Source organism: Arvicanthis niloticus, chromosome 18 (genome assembly GCF_011762505.2).
Source record: "Arvicanthis niloticus isolate mArvNil1 chromosome 18, mArvNil1.pat.X, whole genome shotgun sequence".
NCBI lineage: Eukaryota > Metazoa > Chordata > Mammalia > Rodentia > Muridae > Arvicanthis > Arvicanthis niloticus.
The window spans coordinates 20,207,202-20,232,290 of record NC_047675.1 but is presented as its reverse complement, the minus strand read 5'-3'; the positions used below and the strand labels follow the sequence as shown (position 1 = coordinate 20,232,290).

Below are 25,089 nucleotides of genomic sequence, written 5' to 3'. Positions count from 1 at the left end.
ACCTCTGTGCCATCTCTCCAGCCCCTACTTCCATTACCTAACCCACAGGTGCACCTGGAACATCCAGGCTAGAGTCTCAGATGCCAACACTCTAACCTTTGGTAAGGACTTGAGGGTCTCACTTGCTATCTAGAACCAATTCTTAGGGTCTTCAAATTTGGATCCAAATTTTGAAAAGGTTCTAGTCATTTGCTCAATCTCCATCTGCTCCTGAAACTCAAAACCTGTACTGTGAACAAGGACACGAGCCACACAAAACTCCCTAAGGTACCCAGGTATAAATGGGAGCATCCAAAGCTGGTTTCTCTCGTCCACGTCTCAAGTATTACCTCTCCGTTTTCATACAGCTCGTCTTCGAGGAAGCTGGCTCCATCAGCTAACACTGCTCTTTTGGTTGGGTGTGGGACATTCAACTAGGCAAGGCCCAGCATTAAAATGCACAAGGGTGGGAAGAAGGGAAGCACATTTCACATGCCTGAGTGATTAGCATGATGGAGAGTCTCAGAACTTATATGTGCTTGCTGGCTTGATTCCAAGAGCTAAATCTCACATCGGGGACTTAGACACCGAATCTATAAGACGGGGGTAGTTTGAAAGGTGCTGGACTGCAGCCTCTAAGCTAGGATTCAGGTTCAGAGAAGAGGCTTCATCTTAAGCCCCAAGGCTGCATTTGAACGACTTACCTCAATTTCCACCTTCGTGAAGAGTTGGCAGAAGGTGAGCACACACAGCTGGATGCTGAAAAAGAGAAGAGAGAAGCCTGTTCTCTCTTGCACAGCAATACAAGGACAGTCTGTTCTTCACACACAGGAACTCCCACATCATGCTACCTATATATTTTGGATTTAGATAAGTTACATTCAAGCCATGACTCCGCTCCAGGTTAGACAACTACTCTTGTGATTGAAAAACTAAATCACCCAGTGAATCGCTGTGTTGTATTAGTGAGTGTGAGCTGAAGCTCAAATAGATCAAACCTCAAATGTACAGTTTCCTTGATCGCACCCACTCACAGGCCTAAGTCTCCATAGACAGTACCGATAGTCTACTTTTAAGAAAAACAAATATGCACGCGACACAGAGCTCAGTGGTGAAGAACACTGGCTGCTCTTCCAGAGAACCCAGGTTCAGTTCCCAGCATCCATCTCGAGGCTCATTCCTGTCTGTAACTACAGTTCCAGTACTCCTTGAGCATTAGGCATGCATGTAGTGCACAGACATACATGTGGGCAAAACATCCATACCCATAAAATAAAAATAAATAGACCTGGGGCTGGAGAGATGGCTCAGCAGTTAAGAGCACTGACTGCTCTTCCAGAGGACCTGAGTTCAATTCCCAGCAACCACAAGGTGGCTCACAACCATCTCTAATGGGATCTGATGCCGTCTTCTAGTAAGTCAGCTGCAGCGTACTCATATAAATAAAATGAAATACGTAAATCTCAGAAAAATAAATAGATCTAAAATAAAATTTTAAAGGTACACAAATGTGTCTACAGAAAACCTCCTAAGTAGGACATTGTCTTTCTAAATTCTCTGGGTGACAACTTTTAAAGTCAGTGGGGTTTTCCTTAAAATTGCAAATTTTATCAAAGCTTGAACTATGAAGAAATACCCTGAAAACTTACAAATTTCACTGTAATTCTAGACAAAGGGTTTCTGTACATGGCTGGCCAACCCATCAAAGACAGTTTTGAGACAAATGTCGTGCCTCACGGCTTTCCAGGATGAATTTAGACTCTAAGCCAGATTTCCGTAGGATCTTCAGTTTAGCCTCTTCCAACAATTGACCCAGCACTCAGGTCCAGTGGATTAGACCATATGTTTAAGAAAGCAAGCAGTCAAACTTTCATTTGTGTGTGTGTGTGTGTGTGTGTGTGTGTGTGTGTGTGTGTGTGCTATTAAGAAATTAAAGAATGATGTATCTGTAAAACTTATCTGAACTGAGACGTACTTAAGTTAGGAATTTCACCAGGGAATGCTGGCTCCACATGGATGGAAGGGGCACTCAGTGCCTTTGGCTCCAGTGGATAAACCTGAGGTCACACAGATAGCTCTGGGTAAATCCAGTAAGTCACAAAACAAGCAGAAGGACATAAATGCAGGAAAGGGGGTTTGTGGGGAGAAGGACAGGTTAACGGGGTGGTGGGAAGAAGAGAGGAGGATGAGGAATAACATACCCAGAATGCACTGGAGTTACATACCCAGAATGCATCAGAGTAACATACCCAGAATGCATGCTTCATGTGTGAAAAAGCCTAAGAACAAATTTAATAAACTTAATAATTTTGGGTTTTTTAAGGAAAAAGGGAATTGAGGAGTTAGATTAAGTATTTATTAGAGTTAATTCTGATATAAAAATGTGATTGCTTCTAAGCCTTCCCTCAGAAAGAAGAAAGACTTTTTACTACATATATACTCCAAGCCATACCAACCCACCTTAACCACTGTCAAGTGAACTATCTTAAATTTTTTCTATTATTACACTATGTGTTTGAGTGTTTGGACTGCATGTATGTCTGTGCACAATGTGTGTGTGCAGCATCCACAGAAACCAGAAGAGGTCATCAAATGCCCTGAAATTGGAGATGCAGCTGATTCTGAGATGTCCTGTTGGTATTTGGGTCCCTCTGCAAGAATAGCCAGTGATCTTAACCACGAAGCCATCTCTCCAGACCAAGTGAACTATTTTCAACCATTTATATAGGGCCTTGGGATCAAGAATTTGGACAGGGATATTGTAGTGGCATATTTTCCCGAAAGTTGGGAGGAGCTAAGTTGAGAGGAGTAAGGAGAGGAAGAGGAAGGACGAGGAGGAGCGAGGGGGAGAGTTGTAGATGCCATGGATGACCATGCATGTACCGAGAGTAGTCCTGGGTAACAACTTACATCTTGATTAGTTAATTGGGAAACACCTCCAATTGTGTGGGCATCTTGATATTGAGCATTACCAAACATATAAAGCCTTTGGATAATCATTAAGCATTAGAGTCTCATTTTCTACTGGGTATCATGTGGATGGTGGGATGGTCTGGGCTCAGCCCAGACTTGTGGAGACAGCATGGAAGATTGGCAGAGCCATCTCCCATGCTGGTGTCTTGTGGGTGGCAGGGCCAGTGTCTCTGGCCGCCTGAGCTGGTGGCCTAAGCCTCAGCAGCAGGGGGAACATACATGTGACCTCAGGCCTAGCCTAGTCGGGAACAACTCTGTAATACAAGACAGATTGGTGCCGCCATTTTAAATATCTCCCCCAACAGGATATATTTACTGTTTAAAGTATGAAGGTTGAACATAACAGTTCACTAAGCATGTCCTGTTCACAATACAGAAAACACTTTTTTAAAAACTACCTTCCACAGCTCTATCCCTTCTAAACTTACTCCCCACCCCCCCACCCCCCCCATGTCCCTTCTCCCTTGGGGTATCTGCTCTGGCGAAATATCTCTGTTTTGGTGAAATAGCAATTGAGAATATAGATTTGAGAGTAATAGACACAGTGCTTGCAGAAGCATTCAGTAGGCCAGAAGACAGGTGGCAATAGGACTTGCCATAGGCAAGGCCCATGTGCATTTGCACAAAACAAACTGTGCTTTTGAAAGATCTTGTGTGTCTGTCTAATTCATGAGGCATCTTTGACACAAAACATTTTAACCTCTCCAAAATTTACTTTCTGGTTTCATTTTTCCCTTTATCCCACACTCCCAAGAGTGGAAGGCTGTATTCTTAAGTCCCTCTGTGTTCTTCCCTTAACTGGGCTTCCAGAAAGCTTTCTTTTATTTGACCTTCACAACCACCCAGACTGCTGTATAACAAAGCCATACAGATAGATCAGCAAGCTCAAACCCACGCTCTCCACAGGACACCTCACCTAGAAGTGCCCAAAGGATACCACACATTAGAAGACATAAATTGGTAGCCACTGAAATTCCAGACACTATGCTTCTAAGACGATCAAATGCTACTTGTCTCTCTACATTTTTTGTTGCTCAACAACTCGGAATTCAACATTAGTAGCAGCGTGAAACATGCAGCTAGAGAGTCAATTGATTCCTTAAAAAACTGAACATAATACATTGCCCACATCTCCTTCATCGTCATGTTCTCTGTTTCTAACATTATCTGCTTAACTTCACCTGAAAGAACTGAACACTGAAGCTCAAAAAGAACGTATGTGTTCTCTATAATAGCATTTATTTAAGTGTCCCATGAGCTACCTTTTCTAATTCAAATTTATTATCTCAGAGAAATTTCTGAGCACACACACACACACACACACACAAAAGGAGGAATACATACTGCCTTTTCTCCCAGACCTTCCAAAGCTCAAGAGATTGTGTCAACACTATGTGGAGAAGCCAGGGTATGCTAGACCGTATTGATGGCATTCTCCAAAATACATCCATTGTTGGTTGAGTTCTGTTGACATTACCAAAAAATGGGTAAGGCCCTGGGGATGATTTATAAATCCAGATTTGCATATGGGTCTTGCTGAAATTTAAGGAAGCCCAAACTTTTCTAGCAGCAGCCAAACAAAAGATCTTGAAAGAAAGCCCCATTCTTGTAAAAGGCCTGTTTCGCTTCAGCTTGTTTGATGATGAAAACATCCCTCGCCTCTCTAAGAGCTCGAGAAACCGCTGACCCCTGTGCTTTCGAGATCTAACACCGTGGAACTCAAGTCCGGGGTAGCCACTTCCTTAACACAAACAGACCCGCCACAGCAGTTTCAGGTCCCGAAACTCAAGTGATCTGAACTGCCAAAACCAACCTCATACAGTCTAAGCAGACAGACTACATGATGCTAAACCTACAATGGGAATGAGACCGCAAGATCCAAGCTAAGCATGATGCAAGCCAGGGCTCTGGAATGTTCCTTACAAACTGACGGATAACCAGTATTCTGAAAATGGTGTTTAGCAGACATTCATCTCATTGGGTGTTTAGTCGGCAAGAAGGTGATACTGTCCCCAGAGATATGGTTAAAAGACTCAAGACTGATTAGAAATGTATGGTTTTTATACAAACAAGATTTTGCTTTTGAAGAAGGAATCAATTATATTTCTTTTCTTCATTAAGACAGTTTGTATGAAGTATTAAACTATGAGTGACTTACAATGTATATCCTTGCCATGTCCAGGTCACAGTATCCTAAAAGGGAAGTAATCAAACTGTTAGTCCAGACTTGTAGGGATACCTATGATCTCAGCAGATGAGAGATGGAGGCAGGGTTAGTTTTAGCTACATCATGAGTTCAAGGCCAACTGAAGCTATATGAGACCTTATCTCGAAAAACAAACAATTCAAACAAAAAATTTAAATAACAACAAAATAAAACTAATCTTTGTTTAACATTAAGACTCACGTAGACTTACTTCTTCTAGAGTAAAAAGCAACACATTAAAGACTAAAATATGCTTGTAATTATTAAATAACATGAATTAATGCAAAAACTCATTAATTACACAGATTATATAGCTGCACAGAGACCATTTCCCACCACTATATATTTTTATGGAACAACTCATTCTGAATTTAAAATTTTGTACATGTTCATTTATTTTTTTCCCCAAACAAGCATATCTGGAAAAGTGATGTGCATGTAATATATGTAATTTACCAATTATCAAAAATGATTATTTGGAAGAAGAAAAAAAATAAAGCAGTACGCAATGAAAAGATTTTAATATATGAAGATTTAAATATACAGACAGAGGCCTGAGTAGATTTAATTTCTTTTTTACTGGAGATATTCAAGTTGAGAAGCCAGCCATTAGATAGAAAGCTACACAGGCCCAGAGCTCATAATCCTTCCTACTATGAGTAACAGTTACATCGTCCCTTTTATTACCTTGTGGTAAGGCATGAAGCCCAGTGTCTGGAGAAGGGCAGCACAGCTAATGTGTAGAGGATAACAGTGTGACCAGCTGATACACAAGACACTGCTTCCTGGGGCAGCCTTGGACTCTAGAGAAGACGTGGAACTGTCTACAATAGTTTCTACACCAATTGCCAATGCTCACACAGCCAGTAAATAATCCACCTGTACTTACTGCCTTCCCCCAAGTTTATACTCTGCTTCCGGCCTTTCTACCACCAGTCACCTGGGTATCTGTGTTTCCTTGTCATCTTCAGGAGAATCATAACATTTCTACTTCCAGTCTAATCAGAGCCTAACTCTGAGGCTCCCAGTCCATCACAGAGACAGCAGTACAGGGACTATGTTATGCCTTCCTGGAGCTAAGTTATACAGAATGGTGTTTAGTACTGGCATCACATTTTAAAATGTTGGTGGCAGGTGGCATTAATCTGTCCGATTGCTTCCCCCATTTAGCCTTTCATCAATGAGATATTTAAAAGGGTCCTAGAAAACGAGCTATTTGGAACACAGAACTCCTTCCCTTACCAGCTTGTTCGGATATCTGAGGAGGACGGGCTGCACTGGAACTCCTGGGATGAAGGCTCCTAGAAGCACATTGAAATTGTATAACATGTTTGTACATGAACAAGTGGCATATAATAATCAAATGGTATAAATACACTGATTGCTTGAGAGTAGACCAAACAGAGGCCATGCAGAAGTATCTACAAGTTAGTACAAGTAAGTTATTAGTCATGGGTTATTCAAAGTAAGGTGTGAGCCTTAAATAAAAGGCAAAACATTAAATGCCGTGCCTCGCCCCCTTAAGCATATATTTATTCACTGTTTTCTTTGATAAAAAAAAATTGACATTTATTTCAAAACAATTCTTCAGTATACGTATTATTTCACCATTTATTTATTTTTATTTTGGGGATGGTTTTCATTTCCCAAGTACATACTATCCAACCTTAAAAAAAAAAGTAACGATAAAAAGTTCAGGTGTACAGATAATAAGAACCAAAATGCTTGAAGCGAAGCTGTCATGCTGGCCTGAAGTGAGCCATGCCTTTGTGCAAAGCATACTAGCAGCCAACACAAATAGCCCGAAGTGTTTGTTACAAGTTAAAATGAAAGGTGCACTCATGGCCGCCTTTCTAGCATTAAAAAAAACAAAAGTGAACTTTGGAAGGCATTTTTTTTTAAAAGCATGAATGATATCAAGGTAGATATCTACTTCGTGACAGAAGACCCCAGATATCTATGAGGTTCCTTGGAGGAAAAAGAAAGATGTCAGTGTCCTCTGAGCATGCGCACACAGAGATATACACATAGACACATACACAGAGACACAGACACACACATACAGACACATACATAGATTCACATATGCAGATGAACACAGACACACAAATACATATATAGATATACATAGGCAGACATACACACACACACACACACATACGCTCACGAGCACACACACACACACATTTCTCTAAAAGGGAAAGACAGCAAAAGAGTAAATAGGCATAAGTTCTGTGGAATCACAGCATCAGAAAGATTTTATCAGAAAAGACATGCCAGGAGCAAATGAATTATACTGTGCTTTACAATGCAGTCATCTGAGAAATCTCCCATACTATATTGTTACAATACATAATTTAATTTATCTCACCTGGTTTAAAAGTAATCAAACAGGAGCGATTAGTACAAGTACCTTCTGGGAAAACTAGTATCTTGGGAGAAAAGGAATAAATTTAATATTTCAGTCTAATTAATAGATTACCTCATTATTCTCCTATGACTTCACCAACACTGCCAATGCTTCAAAAAATAAAAAATCAAACAAAAGTCTGAGTCTTGATTCTAGTAAAAGCTGGACTCAGATGGCTCCAAACACTCCTTTAAAAGAAGTGTAATTTTTTTTAAAAAGAAAGTGCACTTTGACCATTATGATAATTAGAAAAAGATAAAGACTTTGAATAAATATTATTCTTAATTTATAGAATACATTGTTCTATTTACACATTTCTTTTACGTTTCTCAATGCTTTTCAATGATCTGAATACATTTAAAAGAAGACATAAAACAAGGTAATATCTTTAGCCAAAATAGATCTTGATGTTATAGTTTCCTCATTAAATGCTATTTACTCCCAACATATAGTTCAGGGATGCCTTGACAACAGAAGTGGGAGTGTGCTGCCTTCCTCAGCTGCCTTACTTACGTACAAACACTGAAAGCATCTCCATTAATTAGGGCATAAGCTTGGTTTTCTGACACTTTTAAAATTTAGTCAAGAGTTAAATTCTAGGGATAGAAAATCAAATCCCTGTACTCAGAGCAGTTAATAAATATATGATTTGTCAAAAATGGAGCAGGAAAACATTGGCTCAAACTACGAAATAGGAATTAACGAGTAGGCATAATTCCATCCCCTAATTGATAAATTGGGTTTCCTGTGACAACTGGACACTATGACCAGCAGTTTTACTCGGTATAAATCCACAAACAGCTTACTAACAAGGACTGCTAGCAAAGTGAGTCAGAGACATCTCAGGGAGGAAGGAGTATTCGATAGCCTAGCAGCTCCAAGGTATGAATTATTTCCACAGTCTCCTCCCCTCCACGTGGCTGTCAATCATGGCTTGAGAAGGATTCCAAACCAGATCATTTTACCTCTGGACAGAAAAAAAGTTCTGCAAACTGAGAAAAACGAGCTGAAATCTGCCTCCTTGTTATCTCTCGCCTACTAATCCTAAACATAACTTCTTGGATCCGAAGAGAAAATCTAATTTTTCCAAATGTTGGTCCTCACGGGCCTCGGTTTCTCAAGACCACAGGGTGGGTGTACTTGAACATCTATGTGTGACCATAGGAGAGCCACCTGCTACAGTATCTGTCTGCTAGTGATCTTGTTTTCTTGAGGGGAAAGATAGAGGGTGTTCGCTGGACCCAAACCTGTCCCTCCTTTAACCCTAAAAGTGCACCCCAGGGAAGGGAGCCAGGAGATGCTGAAGTATAACACGGTATTACAGGCTATTTTAATATGCCCTTGAATGAAATTCTCTATTTAAATATGATTCAGAAAAAAAATGGTACACTTAGAATATTTTCAGTCAAGTGAGTTAAATTATATAAAGTATTCATTGTATCGGATAGGAATTAAAGTCAGCATTAGAGAATCGTTTTTTAAGACTCAACAAAAACATCTGACAGATAAAGTGATAGGAGCATATGGGAACAGCGTCTTCTTCACACTAGCTGCTTTTACTCTGTATCCTTTATGCTGCAGACACATGGCATGGGTATCTTGCTCTCTGTGGACCCAGGTGAGAACATCTCCAGACAAACACAAGCCCTCAGTATATATGAATGATCAGCTCCTGCTTCTTACCTGGGGCCACTCCCCCCCAGAAGTCGCTCTCCTTTTTATTTCATTGATTGTATTTTTTCTGGAATCCGGGTCAAGGCGGGATACCAAAACTGGCTGCAAAGCCCGTAACAACCCTTAAAGACAAAAGGACATAACCAAGTCATTTTTTTAAGCCACCATGGCATTAACATTGGATAAACTGAAATGATTTTTTTTTTTTACAGCAGATGAAAACACTAGCAAGTTGAAAGAAGAATCTTTTAAAAACATAGATTCAAAGTTTTCTAGTTAAATGCAGAGATGGGTACTATTTCATTGATTCTACAGAAGTTAGTGGAAAGAGTGAAGGTGGGGGTGGGATGGAGGGAGGTGCAAACGTCTTCTTCCTTAATAAATCTTAAGTTGTCAATCAAAGCTTCAAAACCATCTTGTTTGATTTCAGATCATGCACATGAGTAGAGGGCGATTATGACTGATTTTACTAAAATCCTTCCAAACAGGTCACCTCTTATCACATGAAAACAGTCTTCCAGTGTCCTGCAATGGAAATGTTTGGGGAAAAGCCATGTAGCATAAAGCACAGTAAATTGCACACTGAAGGACAAAAAAGGGTCTTCATTCATTCATCGACAAAGCTACAGGGATTCCTATTCTTTCTCGGGGACACCGAGGAGGCAACATCCAGCGACGACTTTCACACCCATCCTCTCATCGCTTGGTCTGTGCCGTAACCTTGGGACAACCAGGAGCAGTTACTTGGAGACTGATTCCTCTGGGAGAGAAGGAAGCATCTGGCAGGAAAAACATTTCACTTGCTTTGTTATTTTTTATGGCAGGAAGCACTCACTGTTCCACTTCGTAATTTTCAAAGAGTTACACAAATGTCCCTCGGGGAACCGTAGGGGCACAATAATTTAGAAAGCAGAGCTGGGAGGAAAGATTCAGCACATTTATCAGCCTAAAACCATAAAGAGAAGTTCATGAAATAGCATGTGACCAGTGGTTTCTTTTCCCAGACTCTTTAAAAAAAAAAATCGTTTTTGAAGTCTGATTTTCCTCGTGACATGTAGGAACACAAAGATATGACAATGCAGTGATAAGGGAAAGTCTCCTGGAAGGCCAAAAGCTAAAGATAAAAGGGGGAAAACACCTCATCCTTTACATAGAGTAGTTCATTTAAGGAAAAGAAAAATGTTTAAAGTATTTTAAAATTTTATTTTTAACTGGCTGGAGATGTTGCTCGGTGTTAGATCATTGTCCTGCATGTACAAGACCATGAGTTTAATCCCCAGGAATGAAAGTAATAAGCATATTGAAAATGCCTATGTATGATTCTTTCATCTTAATGGACGCACATGATAAGCCTTCAGCTGTCACCCTTCGGATACTTACTGCCAGCCAGAGGGGTCTGTGCATTCTCGTTCCGTGACACCAGAGAAGGCAGCCCAGCTACTACACAGGCAATCCCGTCGAAGAACGTGGAATGAGGAGCAACGACAAAAATGGGGGCTTCCAGGGGGCTTGCAACCTTTCCTTTCACGGTAACCGTAAACCCCATTGAGAAGAACATGGCACGGCCCAGGAACTTCAAGGCAGGCTGAGTGATCTTCCTTTGAAAGCAATGATGGAAAAGACGTTTTTAGCCTTGCTTTACTCTAAAATACAGTAGGAACGTCGAAACAGAACAGAGGACCTCATCTTCATAGATGAGCTATAGAAAGTAAGAGCTCAGAATTATCTGCAGCTGTCAACTTGACACGTGTGGAAAGAGGCAGCCTCAGCTGAGGAGCTGCCACCGTCAGACGCGCTGTGGGTGTGTATGTCCATGGGTTACTTCCTTTATCACCAATTGATGTTGAGGGCCCAGCCCAGTCCACTGAGGCAGCAGGGCCTGATCGTGTGAGAAGGTAATGACATGAGCTCAGAGAGCAAGCCAGTTAGCAGTGTTCCTTCATGCTCCTCTGACTCCAAGGTCCTGTCTTGAGTTCTCCTGCCTGACTTCCATGATCAACAGATTATGACTTGAATTGTAAGATGAAACAAACCCTTTCTTCTCCACATTGGTGTTAGACAGTGTTATCACGGCAACAGAAAGCAAATTTGAATAGTAGCTGAACAGGGAATGCCTCTGAACTGGCACTGTTCTAAATGTTTTGTATATGTTAATAATTTTAAGTCTCAGCCTATCCTTGTGAAATGCATATTATTATTACGTCCTCATTTTTAAAACTTATTTTTTATGTTTATATATATACATACATACATGTGTGTATATATTTATATATAATATATAAACATATTTATATATAATATTTATATTATATATATTATATTACATAATATATTGTATATAAACACACATATATATGTGTATATATGTATACACACACACACACACATATATATATGTATATATATATATATATATATATACACACACACACACACACACATGTATGTCTGTAAGAATGTGTATACTAACTACAGTGGGCATTTGCTGGTCAGGGGAAAACTTGTAGGAGTCAGGTCTTTCCTTCTACCATGTGGATCCAGGGGCTTGAACTCAGGTTGTTAGGCTTGGCGGCAAGCATCTTGACCCAGTGAGCCCTTGTGCCAGCCCTTTTAACTTCATTATTTACATTTACATTTGTGTGTGTGTGTGTGTGTGTGTGTGTGTTTGCCATAGGTATGTGGGTGACCAGTGAGGCCAGAAGAGGGTATTGGAACTAGTATTACAAGTGGCTGTGAGCTACCTGATGTTGGTAGTGGGACCTGATCTCTGGTCCTCTACCAGAGCAGCAAACACCCTTACCCCCTTGGGCCAGCTCTCTTGAACCTCATTTTGAAGAGAACAGAGGCACAGAGTAATGATTTGTCTAAAGATACATGGATCATAAATGACTCCATAATTCTGTAAGCCTGAAACAATCAAAATAAATCTTCAAATACAGTCCACAAGGAGACTACCAGCATCAGTACTGGCTACAGAAAACAGTCATCTTGGGAATGAATTCCTCTTATATAATGAAGATGCTACTGTCTACCTAAACGCTTTAGAAGTCTCATGGGGAAGTGACTGAGGACTAGCCCTTAGAGATAACTCTAGTCTATAGTACTACAGCCTGCAGATATCACCAAGCACCTCCAGAAGCAAATGCACCGTTGCGATACCATTGAACGTGGATACACAAGCAATTCCAGAAGCCTTGCTATTTACTTCTTGAAAAGGTAGAATTACCATTAAAATCAATTATCTGTGCTGGCGAGATGGTTCAGCAGGTAAGTAAATTCTTTGCCATCAAGTGTGAGAGATTTAAGTAGATAGGACCCACACAGTAGAGAGAGAGAGAGGCAACCACGGCCTCTGCATGTGTGCAGTGGTATATTTGCACATGCATACACACATATCTGCACAAAACTGGTTTAAAAAGATTACTATCATGCTGTGCAAATAACTGTGTTAGACACATAGGACACATAGGACTTGTAAGGTTCAGTCCCTTACCTGAAAAGATTAAATAATAGGGCATCAAAAAATATTTTAAATAGATATCTAGACTCCTAAGCACTGAATGGGTATACTTCAGTATCTGAGCAAACACGAGTTATAGAGCACCCAGACATGGGATGACTCTTACTATCTTGAAATCAGAAGAGTTGTGAGCATCCCACCCAGACCCTCACAGAACTGGGCCCACTAATGCTCCCTTGCCGAGAGGTGAGAGCATTCACAGGACACCAGAGCAAAGCCGTGCATGAAAGAGGCAGACTCACGTGTATATCCTTCTCTCCAGATATCTAAGCAAAAAGAAATAGCTGGGGTGGAAGTGGGGGTTGTCCCCGTTCTTTGGTGCTCTAGCCCCTCTTAAGTTCCCTGTGCTTGTGAGGTAACCCCTTGTGCGTCCTCCTGCAAGGACATCCCAGCTAAACCTACTGCTTCACTAAGCTAGACGTGGGCGGAGCCATTTCTTTGGTCTGTCATCAGTGTCCTATCTGAATGAATAGACCTTTGTTCACATCTCTACTTTAAAAAAAAACAAAAAACAAAACGGACAATACAGTTCTTCATGGAAAGTCAAATAAAATGTGTGCAGTCATCCCTCAGCTATTGTGGAGAAAAGACTCCACACCCGGTCATTTGTAAATAGCAACATCCTTGGCTGCTCAAGTCTTTTATAAAATGCCCTGTGATCACGGCATATAAAAATCTATGCACACTGTCCTGCAGACTTTCAAACATCTCTAGAGTGTTTAAACTCATACCATGTAAATGGCATGTAAATAGGCATATATGTAAAGTAGAGATATTATCTTTTTTCGAAGCATTTTGATTCAGATGCAGAACATACTCCTGACTATATAGCATCTATGAGGTATTAAAAATAAGGAAAAGAACTTTTTTTTTTAAATGAGCTTTTAATTTTCTTAACCGGTGAAAAGCTTCTAGTAAGTAGCCATGGAGGAAGGTTCTGTGATGCTGGCCTCACAGGGAATAAAACTCAGTAAACCAGAGTGTTTTCCTGAGGACACAGGAAGGTGGTGACCTCCACCTTCAGTCTAGAGGGGAGTTCTCTGCACTACAGGAACACAAAGTACATTTCCTTCCGGGTTTCCATACTTTATTTCTTAACTACAGTGCTGTATAAATATATTTCAATAAGCCACTACCCTTAATGACTTCTATCTAAATGTTTTTTAAACACCCGGAGTAGCGGGGAAGCTGTGCAAACAAAGTGGGTTGAGTTCGAGCTCCAGAAGCCACTTAAAAGGCAGACAGACAGGAGAGTATGCATGTGTAATCTGAGCACTTCTTTGGAGGGGTGGGAGGGGAGACAGTGGGCTGTTTAGCACTGGAATGCTGTCTAGTAGCAGAAACCAGGGGAAGATGAGACTCCACTCCCAAGTGTTCTCTGAACGACACGTATGTGCTGTGGCACAGTACACACATGAACATGTGCATTCAGGCATGCACACACACATTTTTTAAAATGTTAATGGCTAAAAGTCTTGTGCTGCATAACTTATTATTTGTATGAGAGAGATTTCCCTGACAGCAGTAAAACTTTTCTAAAACAAAACCAACAAAATTGAAAAGGACACATCTCTAATTTTTTGTTCTGAATTCTTAAGCCATTTCTCACCTAGACTTTTGTAAGCCAGTAACTATAAAACCAAAAGAAGAGGAGGAGAAGGAAGAGGGGGAAGAGAAAGAGGAAGAGGAGGAGAAGGGGGGAGGAGGAGGAGGAGGAGGAAGAGGAGGAGGAAGAGAAATCTGAAAGAATCATGAATCAGGAAAATCGATGCATAAAGTGTTACTTTACAGTGTGAATGAACCCTTGAGTTATAAAACAAAGAAGTATGATTTGCCAGGACCGAGTTTTCTCTGGGGGCACTGCCAACACTTTCCCACTTCAAGACAGCTTTGTTTTTGATATTCACATCTGTTCCTGGAACAAAACCTGAAAACAAACTGTGTATACTTTTATACTTCTATAAAAGTTGTAGAAGAGTAGTGCTCATGATTTAGGAAGACATATCTGCATTTGAGATTTGCATACATAAGTTCTGGGAGTTCATCAATGTCCTAAAATAAATGTATGGATTTGCAGCCTAGTGGAATCCACAGGCTGCACATTAGAGCCTTGTATGCTATGTACAGATGGTAACAATTTGATCCCGCCAAACATTAGTAACTTCTATTAGTATATTTTACTTGTTCTTGCTCATTCCACTCTCTAGAACCTTCCCAATTAGATAATTCTAGAAATGCTAGAAAAACACTTCCATTTGCCTCAGTACTAACATTCGGAAAAAAAAAAAAAAGTGCTATTTCGAATGATAATAAAAGTGAATGGTAACCATGGTAACCACTAACATAATTAATAAAAATAACCCATCTACTTAATCACATTACTGCAGATCATTACCTCAGGGGAACAAAAGCAAATGTGAATACTGTGGAAAGGCAAAAAGAAAGCCCATTATTTCACAGCTATAATGTTCCAGAAATGACAACAGAGTATGTTAGGCTGACTGCATCGGTGTGTCACAAGGCCCAAGACAAGCAACCTGAGAGAAAGAAAGATTTTTTTTTTTTTTTTTTTTTTTTTTTTTTTTTTTTTTTTTTTTGCTCATGGCTTTAAGGGTTTTGGTTTAGGACAGAACAGGACAACTCTTTTCTGGGGACCATGATGCAGTGGTGGAGCATCACAGCAGTGAGAACAGGAGAGAAGCTGTTCACCTCACTGTGGACAGGAAACAGAAAGGAAATGCACAAAGGAGCTATCCCCCTCCCTCCCCAGGACACATTCCTAGCGACCTAATTACTCCAACTAGGCTAGGCCCCTCCCGATTTTCACCACCTCCTAATAATGCCGTCATATTATGAATCCATCAAGAGACTAATCTTTTGGTCAGGGCACAGCCCTCAAGATACAGTCACTCCCCAAAAGCCCCATTAGCTGCCAACAAAGCTTTTAATATATGAATCTATTGGAGCCATTTCATGTTAAAAACATACCACAGGGACACTTTATGGACCAAAGATGAATATCCTTCACAAAAACTCAGAAAGCAAAATGTTTTAACAGTAATTATACCTAAAACTCAGTATTGTCCGAATGCACCTGTGTGATAATTTCTGCTTAAATCAAGGCCACTTCCATGCGAGAAACAAATACAAACTGTTAAAAGCAAGTAGCAGTAAGCTAAAACCACCGATCATTGGAGAAACTTTGGAAGTTTTGACTTGTGTAATATTTGGACACAACTACCACTTACCTCCTCCAATCGCTTATTGGATGGGTCAGCTTTTCAGGGCAGCATGCTGTTGAAATTACAGCAAATGGCCATGCCAGTAGCAAAATTAATCCAACCAGTAGAGCTCGGACTGGAAGCAGAATAATTCCAAGAAGAATCATCTGCAAATCAAAGTTGACCAAAAAAAAAGATAAATAATAGGAAAGTTTTGGCTTCCTGCACATACTCAAGGGTGAATTAATTAAATGTTGTCTTGCATGAGACTGAGATATAAACACACACACACACACACACACACACACACACACACAAGATATGACACTGAATCTCAAAGGGCTACTTCTAACAGAGCATAGTGACACATATCTCTTAATCCCTGGATTCTCCTCCCAGGAGAAGCAGAGAAATCTATAACATCTATAGTTTGAGGCCAACCTGGCCTACATAGTATGATCCAGGTAAGCCAGGAATACATTATGAGACCCTGTCTCAAAAAAAAAAATTAAAAATAAAACAACAACAAAAACAATAACATCAATAATAAAGGCAAAAGAAGCAGTGAGAGAACCATGGGACAACTTGATCTGTGCATCAATGAGGGGGCATAGAGGATGCTGGGAGAACAGAGGAAAGGTGAGCCTGACTTAGTAGCCAAAACAGGCTTCCTGGAGAGAAAGTGGTACCCTGAGCACTCCTGCAAAAGAAACAGATGCTCCTAGGTCTGTGGTCCTAAGTACTTGAGAGACCAAGGCAGCGGGAGCAAGTTCAAGGCTGTCCAAGCTACAAAGTGAAGGGAACTGGAGCTTAATACTCTAGTGCTTGCCCCACATGCTCAAGCACCAGTGTGGTCCCGGCAGCGCTAACCACAAAGCGAGCAGATGGTAGCCAGGCAAGACAGATACAGTTTCCCAAGAAAGAGTAGGAATAGTAGTCTCAGTGAAGAATGGATTGCACTGCTTCCCAGGTCTGCCAATTCTGAGTAACAAAGCAATAAGAAAGTGGAGGGGGAGAATACAAATTAAAAATAAGTATGAATAAAGAGTAGAAGAATAAGAACAGTAAGTTATATGTAAATGCTTACTGTGTGTCAGGCACATGGCACACAGTGACTCACTTAGGTCTTTAGATATTAAGTTGCTTTACATGCAAAGAACACCATGGAGAGATAAATTAAACCACAATAAATCAACACAAGGGGAAATAAACTTATTTAGAAAGCCTTTGCTCCTAATCCTTACACAATCCTGCCTTTTAAGTGAATAGTCATGATATGTAATACCACTTTTGCATAAAATTATATGATACAAACAGTGCAATCTGTCTTTGGTCTCTATTGGCCTCAATAGGAATTTGAATATCATTACATAACTTACAAAAATGCCCCAACTATTCTAGTTCTCTATCTGTCTTAGTTGTGGTAATTTTCAAGTAGGACTTTAATTCAAGTGGTGATGGTGTGGTGTGGGCTCTAATTTGTTTTTCTTTAACATTTTTTGAAGACATTTCTAGATTCTCTACATTTCCATAGAAGTTTAGAAGTAATTCCTCAATGTACTCTGTCTCTCTCCCTCCCCCATCTCTCTCTCTCTCTCTCTCTCTCTCTCTCTCTCTCTCTCTCTCTCTCTCACACACACACACACACACACACACACACACACACACAGAATCCAGACATAATCTGGAAAAAAACTGTCATACTAATAATACTGTGTTTTCCAGTTCACAAACACGCTACATCCACTGACATGTCGTAAGTTCTCATAGCACTATTTTGTTGTTTCCAGTTAAACATACTTCTAAGTATTCAACATCATTTACTGTTATCACAAATATAATTATCTCATTTTATTGCTTAATTGTTTGATGCTTAGTGTAAATACAAGTGTTTTTTTATTTCTAGTATAATTTGTCATAATCAGCAAAAACATCCTGTAATGTTTCAATCTTCTGAAAATTTCAAGACTTCTTTTCAGCCAACGATTGGTCTATTTTGGAAACTCTGCAGTTGCAAGGGACGGTATCCTGCAAATGACAGTTTAGTAAAGGTGGTGACCACTGCTCTTTAACCCTTATACTTTAATAAGCATCTCTGGTCTGCTGTTTTCTATCAAGCACTAAGAAATGAGTGTCAGCATCCTCAAAGCAAGTTGCTTGCTTGCTTGTTTGTCTGTTTAGTAGCCCAGTTCTTTGTTACACCTAAACTGCTCCAATAGCTTCTTAGCTATATTGTCTTGAAATTTTGGCCAGCAGTTGCTCGGATGACTACAGCATATACATTTAATATATGACAATTCAGAAAGCTATGCTTCTTCACACGCAATGTAGAAAATACAGTGCAATTCTGTCCTCTCAAAAAAACGACTTTACATGTTTTACATCTACATAAGATTTTGTTTTCACTAAATCATCACGTTTTATAGTTCCTTGATTAAATTAAGAGGAAGAAAAAAAGGAGTTTTATTTACCAATTTCCAAGTATCATTTCCAATATTCTTCATTCTTTCCTGTGTATCCACGTTTCTATCTGAGAATATGATGTCTTGTTTCTACTACTGGAAAAACGTTCTTTATCTCTCTCTCTCTTTTTAAATTACCCCTACTTACTTATTTGCATGCACATGTGTGTGTGTGTGTGTGTGTGTGCTGCTACACATGTGTGGAAGTCAGAGTCAGTTCCGTCTACCACATAGGTCCTGAGAAACCTAACTTAGGTCTTCAGGCTTAGCAGACAGAGTTTTTTTCTGCTGAGCCTTCTTGCCACTTTGTTTACTTTTGTTTGTCTGTCTGTCTGCAAAGAGGATTGAACCCAAGGCCCCAAGGCAGCAGTGAGCTACACATCTCTAATCCCCATTTACTGTTTGGTTTGGTTGTTTCTCTTTTGGTTTTGGCTTTTGAGACAGAGTCTCTCTCCACAGCGTTGGCTGTCCTGGAACTCAATGTGTAGAGCAGGAGACTCACCTGCCTCTGCCTCCTGAGTGCTGGGATTAGAGGTGTGGACCACCATGCCTGGATTCATTTATCATTCCTTATATAAAATCCTTATAACAACTCTCATCATTTTTTCTTCTTCAATTTCCAAATAATATTTTTATATTACATTCATCTGTCTGTCTATTTTGCAAGTGTGTACATGTATGTATGTGGGAGCTTGTATGATACAGCACATGTGTGGAGGTCAAAGGACATCTTGTGGGAGTTAGTCTTCTGTCTCCACTAGGTGGATCTTGGGGACGAACCTGGGTTATCTGGTGTGGTGGCAAGCACCTTCACACAAGGAGCCATCTTCCTAGCCTCCTCACTGGCTGTTCATTTCAAGATTGACTTGTCTTTTCTAAAGAGTTCTAGGCATTATTTACATGCTTTGGATACTATATCCTTACCAGATATATTATGTACAAACATTTTTCTCAAAATTTCTTAGGCTATTACTTTAATGTCTTCCTCTCATTTATGTGTCCGGTGGGTGTGTGCGCTTTTTCGTGTGCTTGCTTTGGGCTCCTGGAGTATGTAGGTGGTGTGCATCCGGAAGCCTAAAGTTAATGCTGGATGCTTTCTCAACCACTTCCCACTTTAATTACTGGGGTAGGATTCCTTACTGAAGCACAGCTCACCAATTTAGAGCAGTCTGATTGGCCAGCATGCCCCAGGGATCCTGTTTCTGCCTCATTAGTGCTGGGATTAGAGGCAGCCACTATCCTTGCCTAGCTTTTCATAAGGGTTCCAGAGACTCAAACTCAGGCTCCCATGTTTGTGTGGTAGGGGCTTTATTCACTGAGACATAACCTTGGATGCCTCTTCAATAGAGTGGGAACATTTTGAGGCACAAAAAAATAATTTCACAATATCTATTTCTCCTATGGCTCCCTCTCCCCATCCCACCTTGTGTACCTTGTGTGTGTGCACCTGTATGTGTGCACACGTACGTGTGTGTGTGTGTGTGTGTGTGTCTGTGTGCACATGCACACTTGCTTATGCTTTTATTGTATGTCTACAAAACGAATGACTAATACACAGTCATTAGGATTTACATTTATGTTTTCTCCTAACGCTTTCTTTATTTTCACTCTCATGTTTTCTCTGTTTCGTTCTTTTATCAGCATAGGCTGTTTTTATATTAGGTGTATTTAATTTTCTTGTGTATGTTAGTCCATTTATCCCAGACCACTTACTGAAATGACAAGTCTTCCTCCATTGAATTGCTCTAGCACTCCTGTAGAAAAATCGATGGCCACGGATATGTGTTTGTTTCTGGGACCAGTTTTTTCCCATTGATCCGTTTATTTGGGGACTTTCATGATTTAATTCTGTAAAGTTCATTTTCTTCGTCATGTGAAATCTCCCATCAATTCGATTAATGGTCAGTTAATACACACAGGAATTTCCTTCAGTGTAGAAACATAAATTTCCCAGTACTTGCAGGAGGCTTTTGTTGTACATATTGGGGTACATGTCAATGTAAGTGGCGGTTCAAAACTGTCTGAGCCTTGGATCCCTGTTTGTACAGAGCCTCAAGGCCGATCAGAGATGAGACATCAGGGTATTCTTGGATTTTTCCAGAACACATGCATACATAACACCTTTCTCATGTTCACTGCTATATGTCCAGAGATTGGTACTTACTATATTATATGCAGCAAACAGACACTTTTTTGTGAATAGATAATCCCATCAGTGACCACTAGTCATTTTAATTCTAAATTCTTTTGCAGTAATAAAAATTATGCTACATTTTTTCAATGACACATAGTAGCAAAAGACCTATAAGTAGTTTTTTCAAAATACATAAATAGGGGCTAGAGAGATTGTTCAGCAGTTAAGAGCATTTGATTGTTCTTCCAGAGGACTGAAGTTCAATTCCCAGCACCCACATGATAGCACACAACTGTCTGTAACTCCCAGTTCCAGGGGCTCTAATGCCTTCGTACATGCAGGCAAAAAAAAAAAAAAGTATATAAAATAAATATAAATAAATCATTTTAAAATACATATATAAAGGAGAAAAGATGAATTTAAGCCTTGAGCCCTAAAATAAAATGCTCAAGTGGTAACAACCCTGAAGAAGACACCAATCATAATTCAATATTAAATTTAGTCTGAACCAAGTACCTAAGTGAGCGTATATCTGTACTTTAAAGTAGATAGTATAAACGTCATATTTTACCCACACCTATTCAAATGCTCCTTAACCTATGCTATTCAAGCCACCGACGCATCTGTGGCATCACTGATATTACGGATTCTATGGCATCACTGGTATTATGGATTTTATGGCATCACTGGTATTACGGATTTTTAAAAAGAAAGGGAATGGATGCCCAGGCAGTTTGATCCAAGTAGTAAATTTTAAATTCAGTATACAATTACAGACATACAACATAGTGACCAGTATTAATACTGGCAAGCCACAGTACATCATGCCGCATATCATCTCATTTAATTTAACTCACCTTTGAAGAATTATTTCAATTTATAAGATGAAAAAATATGATCGATAACGGAGGGTGGATAACTAGGCCAAATTCACAGAATCTGTGAATAATAAGCAACCAATGCACTTTGCATTATAAGTGGTTCTCATGGAATTTTTTTTAGAAAAAGCTTTTTCAGGTGGTTTTTAAAAGACGAATAATCTACTCAAGGTACAATACAAATATTTAAATATGTTGCTTTGAGCCTCCCTTCAAACTCTGAACCCAAATAGCCAGGGCACATTTTCACGGAAACATAACTCATTTGTCTAGAGTTAGTCTTGAAGGATGGCATAGGTTCTTAGAAGTACTGCAAGCGGCTCAAAGCATAAAGAAGAACTCTGTAAACTTAGTGTCTCGGCATCGTTTTTCTTCCTCTCATTCCTTTCTTCAACCAGATCCTTATCGTTACTCTAACCACCACGCTCTACCATCAACAACCCCCCGCCCCCCCACACACACACTTAGATGCCTCCTCTACAGAGGTCACAAGTCATAGATCTGTATATAGAAACAATGCTAAACACTACTTCAGTGCAAAGTCGCAAAAATTATGAGATGCAAGGGAGACATTAACATGCCTCCCCTCTGCAGACCAGACAACCGTTGCTCCATCCATCTTTCTCTTTCTCCCATCACTAACCTCACTAAAGAGGAAGTCAAAAAGTGAACTAACTAACGCTAAACGCTGCACTGTCCGAGATAAAGACAACTTCCTTGGTGTCCATTTCTTACAGCGGCTACCTCTCACGTCGTCATCTTTGAATCTAGAAAGGGTGCTGTGTAAAGGTCAAATCAAAAAAACCTTCTCTACCACCTTCATGGGTCTCCCAGATTTGTCTTTTCTATGCTTCGTAATCACAGCCTGGCTGCTGCAGCACAGCTAGTCACTAGAGCCTTACCTGTGGTTCCAAGAATAAAGCCGGGCTCTCTGCCTCCTCCCTTACTTTATCCAGCTCTGACTGGCTCCCCTTTTTTACAAAGGGAATATAAAGAAGAGTGACCTGAAACCCACTCTCTCATGGTAGCTCTCAATCCTCTGCTTCCACAAAGTTCCTACCCCATCCCTCCCCTTCTTAGGCAAGGAATAGGTCCCTATATGGCAACCTCCTTGCTGGCGTGCCTTCTCTGCGTCTTCTTGCTTTCATGTTCCTTAGATCATCCCATCCCCGCAGTGTCCTCAGCTCTCACATCCTCCTGTCTGGCCACTATGACCCTTTTCAGTCGGATCCACAGCTCTTCCTTCCGCAGATGCTTTCCCATACGGCACTCAGCCAACCTCCCCCTTCAGACTCACTATCTCCTCAGTTGCCTCCCATGTCAGATTTCCAGTTCTTCAGACAAACTCCTAGTCACACCTACTAATGCCCTCAGAGGGTCAGACTGGTGACCTCCTCTGAGACCCTTCGGATTCAGGATCCTGATAAACGCCTCCTCCATCAGACCAGCTATCCCCTCAGATACCTTCCCTCTCAGTCCTGATCCCCTAAAGACTGATCCTCCTCCGACTAGATGCCCTCACCCCGAGCCTCCTCCATCGTACCACATTGCCTCAACCTGAGCGCGCCGCGCCTCTACCTGCAGCCGTCGGGCCGCACTGATTCTCGTCTGCTGGACGAAGGGGTTGGGCACCGGCGGCGGGAAGAAGGACGCCTGGCGGGGTACCATGGGTGGTCGTAGCCCGGCGTCCCCGACGCCCGAACCCGGCACAGTAGCCGCCACCGCTGCGGCCTCGGCGCATCGGTTCATGACGGATCCCGGTGCCCGACCCGAGCAAAGCCGGGGACCCGAAGTGAGCGGCAGAATTCACGCTGCAGAACAGCCTCAACCCGAGAACCCCAGACTCCCAGCCCCAGGCGCCACTCCTGGCTTCTGCGCAGGCGCCAGAGTCACCTAGCCACTAGCTGCCCCTCCCTCCGGGACGCACCCCGGGCTCTGACCCCGCCCCGTAGGAACCTGCTTTCAGGACACACCTCTTGGAGCCCAATCAAGTAAGTAAACTAATAAATCCAGGGTGGGTTTTGTTTCTCTATGTTCGATTTCCGGAGTGTTTCGTTTTTGTGTAAACCTATTTCTTTTGGGGGTGTTTGTAGGTTAGAAAGAAAGCGAGCTAAAACAGTAATTAGTAGCAGGAGTAGACAATGTCCCGCTCAAAACGCGGATTAACATTAAGGAGACCGCTTTCTTTCACAGAAATTGAACTACTCTTTAGAAAAAGCAAAAGCAACTGGCTCCCACCGTAGATGAGGAACCTGACTCAGAAAAGGGAAACGCTTGATGACGCACTGGCTCCCTTTCACACTGAGGAAGTATGAGGCCTGTCTGAACCTGCATAGGAGAGGGTAGGGGGAGACCAGAGTCACCCAGGACCTCAGGTCAGTTGCTAGTTAGTAGAACTCTGACTAGCTACAGTTGAAGAATGGAGATGCTGAAACACTTATCCCTGGTTAACTCTCCTCCCAGCAGGCAGTGGGGGACACGGAGGGTGAGAAGCATCATTCAGGCCCTAAGACAGCTGCGTGTCCAAATTTAGCCACTACGATATCTCAAAATCTTCCTGCTGCATCAGGTAACTGTGAGACCTGGGGCTAGTGACTTAACTTCTCTGAGCTAGTTGCCTCCTCTTGCAATGGGAGGGTAACTGCTACCTCATAGGGCTATATAGTACAGATTAAATAATGCATTGTAATGGACATAGTGACACACTCAGGAGATGGTATGGTGGGTAACAACTGAATTCTCTCTGAATGTGTAACAGAGAACCTTATAAGTCGCAATTTTGCCTCTGCTATTAGGTAAGCCTCCCAGCCTACAGACTTTGAATAGCCTGCCACTTGCAAGAAGGAGCTTCAAGAATCAGAACTAGTAGGCCGGACACAGGAGAAAAGGTGATTTCAGGCTCACTGAGATCTCTCTCAGGAATTAGGTCCACTCCTTACTCCATTACCTCTAATCTTACCAGGGAAGACCCAAAGCAGTAAGACTTCCAACCTATCAGATCTGGCAGGGACTTATTGAAAAACAAATACACACCAAAAAAAAAAAAAAAAAAAAAAAAAAAAAGGTAGCTTTCGGAATTCATTGACAAATCTCTCTGCGGGAGAAACTCCTACATTTATTGTGCCTGTGTTTAGAAAGCAAACACATCATCCCCCTCAAAGTGTGTTTCCTTGGGGAGGCTTGAGGGGGGATGGAAGCCGCTGCCGCTGTGGCTCTGGGCTGAGAGCTGTGTTCATCATTTGGCCCCAGTTCAAGTTTTGTTTCTAAAGCTCTCTGATCCTGGCCAACCACTGTCCTCTGGACCCAGCTGCCTCTCCCTGGAGTCTGTCAAGATGATTTTAAAGGGTCTTCGAAGAGGAGTGGGCGTGGTTTCTGTGGCCGTCTTTCACCGACATCGAACTACTGCTTAGAAAAGGCAAAAGCAACTGGCTTCCACTGTGGATGAGGAACCTGACCCAGGGAAGGGAAATGATTGACACAACCATAAGGATCGCTCTCAGTGAAAGAAAAAAAAGGGGGGGGAATGGGGAATAGAAAGCAAACCTCTAACAGACGTCATACCTACAGGAATGGAATTGCTGCTGTGTCCCAGCTCTTCCTCAAGATCAAAACGACCTCTGTGTCTAGGCTTT

The 25,089-nt window shown here is 41.2% G+C and overlaps 1 protein-coding gene and 1 long non-coding RNA gene across 2 annotated transcripts in view; one reads left to right on the top strand and one right to left on the bottom strand.

The window, feature by feature from the left end:
* Positions 1–23,332, bottom strand: part of Lpcat2 (lysophosphatidylcholine acyltransferase 2) — a 63,201-nt gene extending 39,869 nt beyond the window's left edge. Inside the window, exons 1-8 of the mRNA XM_034522659.2 lie at positions 23,036–23,332; positions 16,011–16,150; positions 10,623–10,840; positions 9,252–9,364; positions 7,530–7,590; positions 6,401–6,459; positions 5,111–5,145; positions 684–738 (exon numbers count right to left, since the gene is read on the bottom strand). Coding sequence (XP_034378550.1) covers positions 684–738; positions 5,111–5,145; positions 6,401–6,459; positions 7,530–7,590; positions 9,252–9,364; positions 10,623–10,840; positions 16,011–16,150; positions 23,036–23,206 — 852 coding nt within the window. The 5' untranslated portion in view covers positions 23,207–23,332. The remainder of the gene's footprint in view (positions 1–683; positions 739–5,110; positions 5,146–6,400; positions 6,460–7,529; positions 7,591–9,251; positions 9,365–10,622; positions 10,841–16,010; positions 16,151–23,035) is intronic.
* A 54-nt stretch (positions 23,333–23,386) lies between these two features.
* LOC143434950 (uncharacterized) lies at positions 23,387–24,356 on the top strand. The gene is made up of 3 exons (XR_013104840.1): positions 23,387–23,448; positions 23,921–24,026; positions 24,253–24,356. It is a non-coding gene; the product is annotated as an uncharacterized LOC143434950 (long non-coding RNA).
* The last annotated feature ends 733 nt before the right edge of the window (positions 24,357–25,089 follow it).